This window comes from Sapajus apella, unplaced genomic scaffold, assembly GCF_009761245.1.
Source record: "Sapajus apella isolate SASKATOON/1434 unplaced genomic scaffold, GSC_monkey_1.0 scaffold25, whole genome shotgun sequence".
Taxonomy (NCBI): Eukaryota; Metazoa; Chordata; class Mammalia; order Primates; family Cebidae; genus Sapajus; species Sapajus apella.
Genome location: NW_022436965.1, coordinates 18385919 through 18401274, shown reverse-complemented (window position 1 = coordinate 18401274; position 15356 = coordinate 18385919). Strand labels below are relative to the sequence as shown.

The following is a 15356-nucleotide window of genomic DNA, read 5'->3' as shown; positions in this document are numbered from 1 at the left end:
GTCATGTTGTAACTTAGGACCTAGTTTTCCAGAGCAACCATGTTACTAATATAATTCAAGGTTGTGTTAAAAAGTCTGCACAGTTCATCATTTTGCTTAGCTCACTGACTGACAGATGAAAAATTGTCAGCCCAGAAACATTAGGTAGCTTGCGGTAGTTTACACAGTGTCATTTATTGAGAAGAACATTTTAGAAGTTATTTCTATGGTCCTTATTTTGGAGATCAGGTGTGATGGAAATGTGGTTAGTGTTCTCTGTTTTAAATATAGCCTGCTATAATAAGCAAAGGCTATCAGGCTAAAATGTTGATCATCCTTTTCAAAAGAAAATCCTTTACAGATAAATATTTAAAGGTCTGTCACAAAGAGCTTTAACTATCATTTTGAGTATAAAAATCTTTATTCTTACTTTTTTTCTATGCTTTCTATTCTTCCCTCTAGCATCAAGTATATGGAATTTTAGAAAGGTGAGCTGCATTAGGAGTCACTTAATCCAATTTTTGTAGTTCAGCTGAAGGACTGTACTAAATATGAGAAAAAGAATAGAAAGGAATGAGTCACACATTTTTTCTTGGTGTTGAGAGCTCTCTAGGAGCTGATTAATGTGGTTTGTTCAACTTTCCTCCCCATTCCCCCCCCCCACCACCTTTATGAGAGTGGTTTAAATATAAATATATTTTTTTCTTTTTTGAACTTCTTATACGTCCTTGTGGAAAATAATGGAAGACTTGGGAAGGAGAAAGACTTCCTTTCAGTTTAAGTGCCGTGATGTCACTGTCTAGATTATCAAATATTCAATCAGTAAGATCTCAGTAAAGTTTAATCATACTTTGTGTCTTTTCTCATTTAAAAAAAATATATAGAATATTTCTATGATAGTAATTTTTAAAGAAAGTATTTGATGCTTTTTGCCAAAGTACCCTCTCAAAATATGATTTATAAAATATGAATAAGGAAGAAAAAGTTATTATTCTCAGAACTCTTAAAAATTCATTGAAAATATCCAGATGAGCATTTTGATGGTTTTTGTGTGATCTATAAGGCTACTAATGGAGCGACTTATATACTGATAACTACTGAGAGCAAGAGACCCAGCCTCGTGTATTGGTGAATAGTCTGCATGCTGTTGTTAGCAGTGTAGCCAGGGTATATTTGAAAGCAGAAAGATCAGTTTGGGTCAGGGAGCTTTATAAATGGTCATCAGTTTAGAAAGATTTCACAGTCTTGCTTATTTGTGCCAAGTGTGTTGGTGATTCTGAACTCAATGTAGTGTTAAAAACAAATACCTTACATGGAAAAACATTTAGGACCTCTTGGGATGTCCTTTTTTATTTCATTCATCTGATTTTATTTTATTTATTTATTTATTTAAGAGATGGGGTTTCACCATATTGGCCAGGTTGGTCTTGAACTCCTGACCTCAGGTGATCCGCCTGCCTCGGCTTCTCAAAGTGCTGGGATTACAGGTGTGACCCACCGTGCCTGGCCCGGGGGTTTCGTTTTATACATAGAACTTTTCTCTTTTTTCTTTTTTTCTCTTGAGGTGGAGTCTTGCTCTGTCGCCGAAGCTGGAGTGCAGTGGCATGATCTCGGTTCACTGTAACCTCCGCTTCTCGGGTTCAAGTGATTCTCTTGTCTCAGCCTCCTGAGTAGCTGGGATTACAGGCGCCCACCACCACACCCGGCTAATTTTTTTGTATTTTTAGTAGAGATGGGGTTTTGCCATGTTGGCCAGACTAGTCTTGAACTCCTGACCTCAGTTGATCTGCCTGCCTCAGCCTCCCAAAGTGCTGGGATTACAGGCATGAGTCTCTGCGCCTGGTCAGAACTTTTGTCTTTTTTTAAAAAAATCATATTTGAAAATTGCTTATTTCTTTTATTGAGGCTTAATACACTTTCTTTTTGCAGTCTTAACTGATGCATGTTGGTTAGTATTACTCAATAGTACAATCATCTTGTATCTTGAATGTCTTGAAGATTAAATGCTGGTCGCATTTTTAATTATAGCACAGCCGCTTTCAACATTTATGAAAGAATCTCCATTAGGTAGTCCATAGTGTCACAAAGTGATTATCTTAAAGTAATAACTCTAAAGCATCCCAGTTATTTTTCCTGAATTACTGAATGAACCATCCAAAACATGTAGTAATACATTATAAAGTCCCAAGATCCAGCGATAAAGGCAGTGAGTTTCTAATATCTTCAAGTTTCTAACAAGATTTGCCATGATAATTTTATTACTATAGCAGAACAGTTTTATTGTAATGAGGTAGTGCTAATAGTCCATATTTTGTTCCCAGTATTACTTTTTTTCTTGAATCTAGTCATAAAAAAGTTTGCTATATTGCAGGAAAGAGATTAATTTTTTTATATTTTTACTGTCGTGTTAAAATGACATGACAGTAAAAATGTCATATTTTATGCCTGTAATCCCAGCACTTTGGGAGGCCGAGGCAGGTGGATCACGAGGTCAAGAGATCGAGACCATCCTGGCCAACATGGTGAAACCCCGTCTCTACTAAAAATACAAAAAATTCAGCTGGGCATGGTGGCGCGTGCCTGTAATCCCAGCTACTCAGGAGGCTGAGGCAGGAGAATTGCCTGAACCCAGGAGACGGAGGTTGCGGTGAGCCGAGATCGCGCCATTGCACTCCAGCCTGGGTAACGAGCGAAACTCTGTCTCAAAAAAAAAAAAAAAAGTCATGTTTTAACATTAGATATGATGTTAAAATAGATGCCCCATATATGTTGAAGGCTTTATTCCTTAGAGCTTTGCTACACAATATGCAGCCTATAGAACAGCAGCATGAGCATCACCTGACAACTTGTTTGAAACACAGCATTTCAGGCCTTAACCTACACCAATTGAATCAGAACCTGCATTTTATCAGCATCTTCAGTTGATTTATGTAAAGATTAAACTGTGAGAAGCACTGCCTTCTAAGTGTACACCTTACATCTGGGGCAGATTCTTTCTGCCAATTTATTTATAAAAAGGCAGATAATAATTCCTCTTCAGAAGTTTTATCTTAGATATCCTTAATTACAAGCTATCATAAACACAATGTGACTCTTAAGTAATCACATATTGTTAGCTCTGATGAAAAATAAACACTACCCTTAGAGCACCTTAGCATTGTCTTTAATGGGGCTTTCATAGTAGGCATGGTTAGATTGTGATATGTGTTGCCTACCTTTTCAGGTGCCCCTGCCCAACACCATTCCCCTCCCTAAGAGGGAGACTATACAACAGAGCTCCAGCCTAACTTCAGTTCCTCCCACTACGTTCAGCCTCACCTTCAAGGTATGTACAACATCCATCTCTAAGAGTCCTTAATTGTTACATGCAAGGGGACATGAGTTAACAATATTCATGTGGTATTTTTACTAGATTTATGTGATAAGCAACAATACTAAACTGAGGAAGTAGAGTTCTGTCAAATTATACCTTCAAGTTTTATTAGCTTCTGATACCACTAAGCGATTATGTGATATCCTCATATTTAAAGTGAGGCTTATTATGCTTGTGAAGTTTGTCTTAAAAATACAGGAGAGCATTTTTCCATGTTTGTGTTAAGTTCCTCCCAGAGATCTTAATAATTTTTGAATATATTGGTTTGTATACAGAAAATACAATCTTGCTATTCCATGTTTTTATGATTTGTTACCAAAATATTAAGTATTGATAATAGTAAGAATGTTAGTTGTCTTTCCTGTAAGTTATGTGTGAATTTAATGAACATAGTACATTTTATGGGAATATACTTGACAAGTATGCTTTATAAATGATATCGGAAGATTTTCAGTTGATTTTTTTTTTTTTTTGGATAATTAATAAGAGGACAAAAGAGATTTAGTGCTTTTTGATATCAAAATTTTTGGCTTTTTATATCTCCTATTGTAATTTTGAGCTATGTTAATGGTTTTTTATAGTTGTTTGAGAGCATTTTAAATCAGTTCAGTAGTTTAAAAAGTACAAACATGGAATTAAGGGAGGATTTTTTTTTTAATTTTAAAAAAATTATTTTTTAAATAGAGATGGGGTTTCACCAGGTTGCCCAGGTTGTTCTTGACCTCTGGGCTCCAGTGATCCACCTGCCTTGGCCTCCCAAAATATTGGGATTACAAGTGTGAACTACTGCACCTGACCAAGGGAAGATTTTTTTTTTAAGTCTGTTTATCTCATTGGTGTTCTTTGTTCATAATCCAGTCAAGTTCTTAATCTCTGGTATAGTAGGGCTTCCTAATGTTTTACTGGTTGACAGTGGATCTCTTTGATGGTCTTCAGTAGGAGTCGCAGGAACATTGTTGTTTTACGGTGTGGCCAGTATTCATTTTGGACTCATATTACTTTTGTCCCCTTACCATTTCCCTCTCTGCCCAGCTTCTTTGTAAGAGGCTTAACAAATAGAAGTTTGAGATCATAAAATTTTATGACAACAGCTTCTGCTTTGTGTCATCCCTGTCTTTTCCCAGTCTTTACTATTTGCCACCAATTCCTGTTCAACCTTTTCTGTTGTCTTTCTGCTAGAATGACTGTCTCAATCTGTGTTTCTTACTTAGTCTGACTTACATGATATTTATTATTATACTAGCAAGGTAATAATCTAATTTCACATAAGCAAATATAATGTCATCTTTATTTTTAAGCCAGTATTTATTTCTTTAGAATACCTAGTCAACTTTGTCTTTCACTCATGTTTTTAACATTCCATGAAGAAATATATATATTTAGAATTAAATCAAATTACATTAGCTTAAAACCCACTCTGATTTCTTTATTTTTACTTTCTCTGCCATCTCCTTTTTATTGGAGTAATATATAAAGCATAGAAAAGTTATATTATGCATTAAATTCTTACTTATTATCAGTGGGTTCCTCGAAACTGCAGCTTTAAGCAAAACAGTGTATGGTGGATCCGTAGAATAGTGTCATTTGGTTCAATGCCACTTTTTTCTAAAGTTTATGAGAAAAAAATATTGATTATACATTGTTGTGCCAAAAGTTACAGTTTCCAAGAACCTGTTGACAACATTAAGTTTACTCTGGACATCATTGACAAAATACGAAAAAATGAGTGTAGTTAAATAATTTGTACTTTTAGTTTCACTGAATTTCCAAAAATAAAAACTTTACATATCTGCTTAAGGAATGGAATCAAGTCAAACTTGTGGCCTGTATATATACGTGTGGCCTATGCATTATGTAAGTTTGATTACCTATAACTTAATAATTTATATTTTCTCAATAAAACTAAATTGGCATGAAAGACATTGTAGTCCGTCAACTTGTCCTAAACCACAAAATCTCAGATGGTACAGGTAAATTACATTACAGCTTGCTTCCTAAATCCACCCCCAAGACTTTTATCTTAAAATAAAACACACTTGAAATCAACCAGGTGATTTTGAGGGAAAGAAAAGATTTTAAATTTTTCTCAAATATAAAAGTCTTCTATATTGTAAATATACAATGATAGCAATAGTCTTAAGAAAAGGCTAAATTATGAATAGTGTGCTTTTAAAGGAAGGCAGGGAAAATATGTACTATTTCATAAATTCTTCTAACCAAAATAAAATTTTAGAAATTGATACTTTAAGGACTCACAAAGTTCCTAACAGTGGTGTTAAAAATATTACTTGAGAAAGTTCCTCTCACATAAGTCATTGCAACTGTGGATCTTATAGATTATGTTGGATTTTAAGCTCAGTGTTTTGATTAATAGTGTTAAAAACTTCAAAGCCTATGTATGCATCTGTTCCCTTCTTGTTAAAGTAGCCTTAAGATATCTGAGGATCTACATGTAGCTCTTGAGTACTTGAAATGTGGCTAATCCAAATTAAGGTATACTTCAAGTGTAAAATAAAATATATACTGCATCTGAAATTTTAATATTTAAAACATAAAATCTCAATTTTATGTTGATTAGTGTTTTAGTTACAATATTATAAATATTGGGTTGAATTAAATGTTATTAAATATATAATCTCTTTGTTTTTACTTTTTAAAATGTGGCTACTAGAAAATTTAAAATTACGTATTTGATTTGCATTTACATATATGTCTGTTGAAAACTACTGAATAGTGCTGCTGTAGATTGAAATAAGGCCAATTTCTGCCGTATGAGAAAGAGGAAGAAAATACAGCTAAAACCAGGGGCCATAAATGCAAATGGCTATGTCTAGTACATGAACTACTTGAGATCTGGATGTTAAACAAAAAGTGTTTCTACTGCACTCAAGCCTAAAACCTATCTTGTTACATTGCCTTTTAAAACACTGAGCATGAAGCAGCCAACCAAAAGATGCCTGCCATTTGCCATTTAAGAAGCATTGGAGGGCCGGGCGTAGTGGCTCACGCCTGTAATCCAAACACTTTGAAGGCCAAGGCGGGTGGATCACCTGAGGTCGGGAGTTCATGACCAGCCTGACCAACATGGTGAAACCCCATCTATTAAGGGAAAAAAAAAAAAAAAAAAAAAAAAAGCAGCAGCAGCAGCATTGGAGTACAAAGAAAAAATGGAGAGAATGGATATTTACTGAGGAGGACCTTTTCTTATTCACTGGTAGGGACAGGGGCTCATGTTTAAATGATACAGGAGCTGTGACTTTAAAGTACACATAACTTGTTTTCCAAAACCATCAACAAATTCTCTCTAGAAATGTAATTGAGCCCCATTCTCACACTCCCAATATGAATAATGGAACAAAGATAAGAGGCAAATGGAAAGTCAGAATCCCTAGGGTCTTAGATATTCTTTAAATATTTTTTGTGTATTCGGTTTTTGAAAGGTTATATTTGGCACTTAAATACATGTATATACGTATGTATGTTCTATATTAACATCATTTGTTTTGCTATAAAAATGTCTGTTTTATTGCAGATGGAGTCTGCACGCAAGGCATGGGAGAATTCTCCAAATGTAAGGGAAAAGGGGTCTCCAGTAACTTCCACAGCACCTCCTATTGCAACTGGAGTCAGCAGTAGTACCAGTGGACCAAGCACTGCTAATTACAATTCCTTCTCAAGTGCATCCATGCCCCAAATTCCTGTTGCTTCAGTCACTCCCACAACATCATTATCAGGTAGAACTTTTTTGTATTGTTTCTTTAAACATCTTACATTATTTAAAATGTTTTATGATCTCTTGTTTACTATTCCTAGCCCTCCCCAAAAAAAAGTTGTATTTGGTCTTTCCACCTCACCCTCCCAAAATGCTGGGCTTACAGGCATGAGCCACCACGCCTAGCCAGTAATTGCTTTTTAAAATGTCATTTTCCTCTAAGTTTTTCTAGGAAGTTCACCTTTTGATTGTCATGTTTTATGTATATATGACTAACTAAATCAACTCAAAAATAACACAGAATCACACCTCTTTTAAATGTTTTGCAATCAGTATCTATTTTGAGGGTGCTATTGGCCTAAACCTATTGAGGTAACGTTTTCTGGTGAAGAGTTAGGGATAGAGAATTTTCAGCCTCTGCTATTTGAGTAATGTAATCCATTGGATTTGGCTTTAGTTTGGTTTGCTTTGGTTTGTTTTTTTTTGTTTTTTAGGACAGTCCATCGGTGCCCAAAGTTAGAAGGTGCTTTTCTTGCTCTTTTTCCTTAGATTTTCTTATATTTTTACTAGTGTGCAGTCTTTTCATTCAACTGTCTCATTATTTGGAGGCTTTATAGTTCTTAAAGAAACACAGATGTTTCCAAAATGCTTGACTCTAGAAAAGTGCACTGTTTTCCTTTTACCATATGTAGAACCAAATTTCTTCTGCTGAAAAAAATAAAATTTCATTTCAAGCTTTCTCAGTACTATCTGTTTCCAAAGCAGTAGGAAGCTCCATTCCAGCGATGTAAATTACTTTGTTTGACTGGTTCTCATTCAATATTGCTTTTCAATATTCCAGCCTACCATGCTATTTTTAGGTACTAAAAAGCTGGTCTTTGGGTTATACTACAGTTATTTTGATAATGTCTGTAATCAGAAGTATGTATTAACACAAACTCAAGATTCTACACTGCATTAAAATTTCAAATCAGACTGTATTCCAGCTATATTTCTTTTCTCTTTAAAACCCTAGCATTCCTCCACCACTCATTTGCCAAGGCATCTTCACTTATGCTTACTAGACTAGCTTGAGCCCCAGTCCATTTTGGGATGGGGGCGGTTAGTGAAGGTGGTATAAAGGAAACAGGAGAGTGTGGTAGGAAGATCTGGAAGTAATGGTTTCCAGTTCTTTCTTTGGAACCCAACTAACCTGTTTCCCTAGGTGTAGATGTCCTCCACTGTGCTTGACTAGGATAATTTTTTTTTAACAGGGCCCTATTGCCTAGTCATCCAACTGGTAGATAATTAACTAGAAGGATAGAAGCACTTGAATTTTGGTCCACTCTCAGGTGGAACATCATCTAAAGATAAGGATAACTATATATTACTTTTTAATCAAATGCTAGTATTGACATTTTGGGCCAGTAATATAATAATCATAGCTCACTAATCAATAAAACTAATTGACCCTAACACCTAAGTTTTATGACTCTATTTACCTATTAAGTAGTTTATTTCAAAGTTATTACTATATGCCAAGTGGTTTTGTTCTGTTTTTGGTTTTTTTGGTTAGTTGTTTTTAGGGTTGTATTTTCTTGTTTTTTGTTTTAAGAGATGGCATCTTGCTCTGTCACTCAGGCTGGAGCGCAGTGACGTCATCACGGTTTACTGCAGCCTCAAACAGCCTCATACTGCTCAAGCAGTCTTCCCATCTCAGCCTCCCATGTAGCTGGGACTATAGGCACCACAGTGCCCAGCTAATTTTTTAATTTTGTGTAGAGACAGGATCTTACAATGTTGCCCAGGCTGGTCTTGTACTTCTGGCCTCAACATGTGCCATTTTTTGCAGGAGAGAGAAATCCAACCTTAGGTTGATGTGACATTTTAGGACCAATTGAGATCTCTCAAGGCCCATGTATATTCATAATTATTCCTAAGGTTTAGCACTTTTTCCTTTTGTGTTCTTATATCTGTGGTCATAATTGAATGAAGCTCTTGATTATATATCCTATTCTTCTTTGTGATGATAAAAACCAGATCATTTCTGGCTAAACTGTAACAGCCATGTAGGCTCTCAGCTTCATTTTATGAATTTTGTGTTTTGTTTCTTTCTAGTTTTAATTTTCTGTTGTTAATTAATTTCATATTTCCTAGTCATATTTGCATTTGGTGATAATTATTCTTTTCTTTTATAAGCCACCTCATCTACTTTTGGCCTAAAGCAGTATATAAGTACGTGATGGGTATAAACATTAATTTTGCAGTTTCTGCTTGGTACTGTGAGCAATAGCAACACTTTTAAATATGTTCTATTTTCCCCTTTATTTGCTTCCCCAAATGTAGGAGCTGGTACATACACTACCTCTTCTTTGAGTACAAAATCTACAACCACATCGGACCCTCCAAATATTTGTAAAGTGAAACCTCAACAGTTACAGACAAGCAGCCTGCCTTCTGCAAGTCATTTTTCACAGTTAAGCTGTATGCCTTCCCTTATTGCCCAGCAACAACAGAGTCCACAAGTTTATGTGTCTCAGTCTGCAGCAGGTAATGTTTTTAGCCTTGAATATAAGGAATTTAGAAAATGAAGACTTGACTAAAATACTTATTTTTGTCTCTTCTTACCCTTTCAACTAAGCATAAGGCTCTTAAAGTACATTGCAATAAAATTTAAATTGGCTTTTTTTTTTTTTTTTTTTTAAAGATGGTGTCTGGCACAGTTGCCCAGGCTGGATTGCAGTGGTGCAGTCTCAGTTCACTGCAATCTCCACCTCCTGGCCTCAAGCAATCCCCTCACCTCAGCCTCCCAAGTAGCTGGGACCACAGGAGCATGGCACCACACCTGGCCAAATTTTTTTTTTTTTTTTTTTTTTTTTTTGCATTTTTGGTAGAGATAGGGTTTAACCATGTTGCCCCAGGCTGGTCTCAAACACCTAAGCTCAAGTGATCCTCTTGCCTCAGCCTCCCAAAGTGCTGGACATAGGCATGAGCCACCTCATCCAGCCTAAAATGGCATAATTCTTTTTAAAAGTATCTTGGAAAATGTAAGTGTACGTACATACTGTAATAACAGTTTCATAGCTAGGAATTTCATATGGATACACTTAACCTATTAGAGATTAAGTGAGGGTATTCATTGCAGTATTGTTTCTAATAGTGACAAATTAAAAACAACCTATAGACTAGGCATGGTGGCTCACACCTATAATCCCAGCACTTTGAGAGGCCAAGGCAGAACGATTGCTTCAGCCTAGGAGTTCAAGACCAACCTGAGCAACATAGTAAGACCCCAAAAAATTTTAAAAATTAGACGGATGTGGTGGTGCATGCCTGTGGTCCCAGCTACTTGGGAGGCCGAGGTGAGAGAATCATTTGAGCCCAGGTGGTGATTTGTAATCATGCCACCTTACTCCAGCCTGGCAGAGCAAGGCCCTGTCTCATCATAATATGTGATATCCTGCAGAACATACTACTATATGAAAACAGCAAGTCAGCCAGGCACCGTGACTCATGACTGTAATCCCAGCACTTCGGGAGGCTGAGGCAGACAGATCACTTGAGGCCAGCATTTCAAGGCTCACCTGGCCAACATGGTGAAACCACATCTCTGCTAAAAAAAAAAAAAAAAAGTTGGGCGTGGTGGCACACACCCAACTACTCAGGTGGCTGAGGCACAAGAATCACTTGAACCTAGGAGGCAGAGGTTACAGTGAGCCGAGATCAGTCGTGCTTAGAATTTATACCAAACTTCTAAAATGATTAAATGCCAATTCTCTAAATATTTTGCTAGATTCTAGTAGATAGGTTTAAAATTGGAGAAGAATTGCTGGTTCAGTGGGTAGATTCATTTTTAATTTTAGTAGATTATGTGAAATTTTGCCACTGGCAAAATCTGAGTGTCTGTACCCCATTGGCAGTATATGAAAGTGTTTTTTTTTGTTTGTTTTTTGTTTTTTATTTTCATGCCTTCACAAGTGTTAGTGATGTTTGTGTGTGCCTGCCTACTAGAAGTTTTCCATCTTTTCATATTTGCCTCTTTTAGTTTTTCCATGGTTGTATCAATTTTCAGGGGGTGCACTTAATTTGGAAACTGCTACCAAACTTGGCTTTTATTTACTGTTTGGAAAATTCTGAAATTAGGACACTTATTACTGCTTGTTTTTCCTGGTGGTCTGCAGCTCAAATCCCAGCCTTCTATATGGATACAAGTCATTTATTCAATACCCAACATGCACGATTGGCTCCACCATCCTTGGCTCAACAACAGGGTTTCCAACCAGGTCTCTCTCAGGTAATATCAAAGACTTCTTTCATCCTATATTTGTTCCTTCACATTTCTGTGATTGTAATAGTTATCTTAGAACATAAATAATAGACTCTGAAATTACAAGCTACACATGATTACCTTGATACTCTTTAAGCAAAATTTTAAAATTTTCCCAAATTTACCAAAGCCTAATATTAATAATGTAGAATAAGTTACTGGGTTGAAAGGGAAATTAAGATGTTTACATTCAGTTTTGTTTTATAATAGAGCTGATATATAGTATTAATCTTATTCTTTGCGTGTCTCAAATTTTTATATTCCAATATTAATGATTTGTCTGTATGATGTTGATATATAATATGTTTATATACTTTTTCATTGCATTGCAGCCAACTTCAGTTCAGCAGATTCCAATCCCTATTTATGCACCACTGCAAGGGCAGCATCAAGCCCAACTGAGTTTGGGGGCTGGACCTGCTGTTTCCCAGGCTCAGGAATTATTCAGCTCTTCACTTCAACCATATAGGTAAATGCTTTAAAAATTATGTTTATAATGATATTGAAAACATTGTAACTGCTGATCCTCCTTGCCATAATTTGTACTGTTCCTTCCCCAACAAAACTAGGATGATTCTGTTATAAACTACATTGGCTAATTAAGCATGTTGATTATATGTCGTGATCCTCAGCCTTTGGTAATTTCAGCCAGACTTTATTAAAGAAAGAAAGCCTTCAAAAACTCTTGAAGTAGTGGACAACAGCAACCCTGTAACTGTTAGTAATCATAGAAAAATGCTGCTAAAGAACCTAAAAGTCTATGTGCCGTTTGGCTACCAACAACTATAAATCTGAATCTCCTCTATCTAAGAGCTGAGGCATGGCAGTTAACACTACATTATGTTAAGGGATGCAGGGCAGGGTGGAATATAACAGAATGGAGAGGAGTAGAATATCAAAGCCTGGAAATAATGGTGATGAACATGTTGTGTAGTGAAGAAAGCATTTTTTTCCAAGAATTCACTCAGATGTTCTGTAAGCTATCTTGCAATTAGGGAAATAATGAAAACTGATTTTTATTGAACTTTCCTTATATAGGATAGCTATTCAGGCTTTCACATACATTAACTAAATTTAGTATTCACACAGCCTCCTAAGACATATGTGGATGTTAGGACTTGAAGAGGGTGAATTGTTTGTTTGTCCTGAGGTTCTACAGTAAGTGGCAGAACCCGGATGCAACCCTCAGTGTCTCTGGTTTCTGATTTAATGAGGGAAGAAGAGTGAGAGGAACAGTCAAATAACAGGAGCAGTGCATCATGGCATAGCTGTCATCCGTACTCATGATGGTGGCCTTAAATCATCAGAAAGAAAAATAAGTTACATTCAGGACACTTAGTTTAGTACCTAGCCTGTGCATTTGCTCTTAGGAATTTGTTTTCAGGTGTGGGTTCAGATAGAATTTCCATACTTTATAGACTAAACTTGTCATCAGTTAATATAGTATGTTTTATATTACCATAATGGTACACCTAGGGAAGCCAGGTTCAGCTAATGAAACTCTTTTGAGACGGAGTTTCACTCATGTTACCCAGGCTGGAGTGCAATGGCGCGATCTCGGCTCACCGCAACCTCCGCCTCCTGGGTTCAGGCAATTCTCCTGCCTCAGCCTCCTGAGTAGCTGGGATTACAGGCACGCACCACCATGCCCAGCTAATGTTGTGTATTTTTAGTAGAGACGGGGTTTCACCATGTTGACCAGGATGGTCTCGATCTCTTGACCTCGTGATCCACCCGCCTCGGCCTCCCAAAGTGCTGGGATTACAGGCTTGAGCCACCGCGCCCAGCCCTAAAGAAACTCTTAACAGAGAGCTGAGTCATTAGTATACCTCATAAATGTGGTAATAAAATATGAATAAAAATGAAAATAAAAATAAAAATGAAAATTTTTACCTTTTGATTAAAGATTCTTTTTTTGAGACAGAGTTTCACTCCTATTGCCCAGGCTGGAGTGTAATGGCATGATTTCTGCTCACCGCAACCTCTGCCGCCGGGTTCAAGTGATTCTCCTGCCTCAGCCTCCCAAGTAGCTGGGATTTCAGGCATGCGCCACCATGTCTGGCAATTTTTGTATTTTTAGTAGAGATAGGGTTTCTCCATGTTGGTCAGGCTGGTCTCGAATTCCTGACCTCAGGTGATCTGCCCACCTTGGCCTCCCAAAGTGCTGGGATTATAGGCGTGAGCCACTGAGCCCAGCATAATTAAAGATTCTTTAGTAAAATGTAATACATCTGTATCATTACCTATATAGCTGTTGTAGGTCTTCCCTCCCTGTCTTACTCTGTCATTTGTTTCATTATTTTCTCCCATTAGAAGTAAAACTATTTGCCCAACTAGAAGCTGAAGGAAGTCTTGTATTGAATGTGGGATTATCCAAGACCAGACTTGCTCAATAGAAATGTAATGTAAGACATATATGTAATTGTGGCTAGTGGCTAGCACATTGGAAGGTACAGGTTTAGATTTTGAAAGCAGTTATTTTACCCCTAAGCATTCCTTGCTTGTTCCTTAACCTGATCAGCATGGTGTTTATTCGGGAATTTCTGAATTGGTTACTATGAAGACAGGATAGTTTATAGCAATATATTCATGTTTTCTCACCTTGTGCTTGGAACATAAGTTATAAGTAGGTATTGTAAAGATTGTTAAGATCCTGGACTAGCATTCTTAGTGGCTTTTGTTCCTGCCACATAGGCCAGTTTTAACAAAGCAACAAAGCATAATGTTATCTTTAACCTACTACTTTTGATTTAGTTATTTATCTCTGCATCTTAAAAGTAAAGACTGGAGGCATCCCTCTCAGAGATGATAGGGAAGTCTGAGTTAGATTCTGGCATTATGGTTTTGGTTTGGGGGATATATTTTGGCTTGGTTTGGTTTTGGTTTATGTTCTTATTTCTTTGTTTGCTTGATCTTTGTGGGTAATTCTGATGTGGGCTACTATTATGCTTTATTCCATAGAGATCTTGAGGCTAGGCCATTTATATGAAAAATATATGTGGGGAAGTAATGAAATACAAGTAAAAAAAAAGTTGGGGCTATTGGTGCTGTAAATTAGAATATTGCCAAAGAGAAAAAGAGATTGGGTTCTGAACTTTGTAGTGAACACAAAAAGAATTATTCTCACTGTTCAAAAGGAAAAAACAATGCCCTTCTCATGGAGAACAGGTCTTTTTTGCAGAACTTTGACATGTGAAGCTTCCTTGTATACAAGATGCTCCATCTTGAAACAAGTTGCTTTAGACACAGTGTGTATTCTCTTCCTCTTTTCTTGACTTCTGAGCTAGAGTGCAGCCAGGTATCAGTGATGGGGAGACATTCTGATATATCTATTCTTATATAAACATAGAGTGTACTTACAGGAATCTAGGTGGTATAACCTGCTACTACACACCTAGGCTGTAGAGTACATCGTACTGCATCTAGTAGGCTATAAACCTGTGCAGCATTTAATGTGCGTAATACTGTAGGCACTTGTAACACAGTGGTAAATGTTTGTATCTAACTATAGAAATCTAAATAAACATAGAAAAGGTACAGTAAAAATACAGCATATAAGATTAAAAATGGTGCTTACCATTTATGGAGCGCCTACCAGGAATGGAGCTTGCAGGATTGGAAGTTGCTCTAGGTGAGTCAGTGAGTGAGTGGTGAGTGATTGTGAGGGCCTAGGGGATTATTGTACACTACTGTGGACTCTGTATACACTGTACACTATGAGTACACTAAATTTGTAAAGACAAATTTTTCTTCAATAATAGATTAACCTCAACTTACTGTAACTTTTTGACTCTTGTAATAACATTTAGCTTACAACACAAATTGTACAGCTGCACAGAAATTCCCTCCCTCTCTCCCTCCCTATGTACCTACCTTCCTACCTTCTTTCCCTCCCTCCCTTCCTCCCTCCCTCTGTTCCTCCCTTCCTCCTTTCCTCCTTTCCTTCCCTCCCTTCCTCCCTTTCTTCCTTCCCTCCCTTCCTCCCT

At 36.8% G+C, this 15356-nt stretch overlaps 1 protein-coding gene across 13 annotated transcripts in view; it reads left to right on the top strand.

Annotated features, from left to right (window-relative positions):
• Positions 1-15356, top strand: part of PRRC2C (proline rich coiled-coil 2C) — a 106079-nt gene that overhangs the window by 80015 nt on the left and 10708 nt on the right. For all 13 annotated transcript variants that reach the window (XM_032291385.1, XM_032291387.1, XM_032291384.1 and 10 more), the window contains exons 24-28: positions 3203-3304; positions 6885-7086; positions 9390-9593; positions 11225-11337; positions 11703-11839. In XM_032291385.1, coding sequence (XP_032147276.1) covers positions 3203-3304; positions 6885-7086; positions 9390-9593; positions 11225-11337; positions 11703-11839 — 758 coding nt within the window. The remainder of the gene's footprint in view (positions 1-3202; positions 3305-6884; positions 7087-9389; positions 9594-11224; positions 11338-11702; positions 11840-15356) is intronic.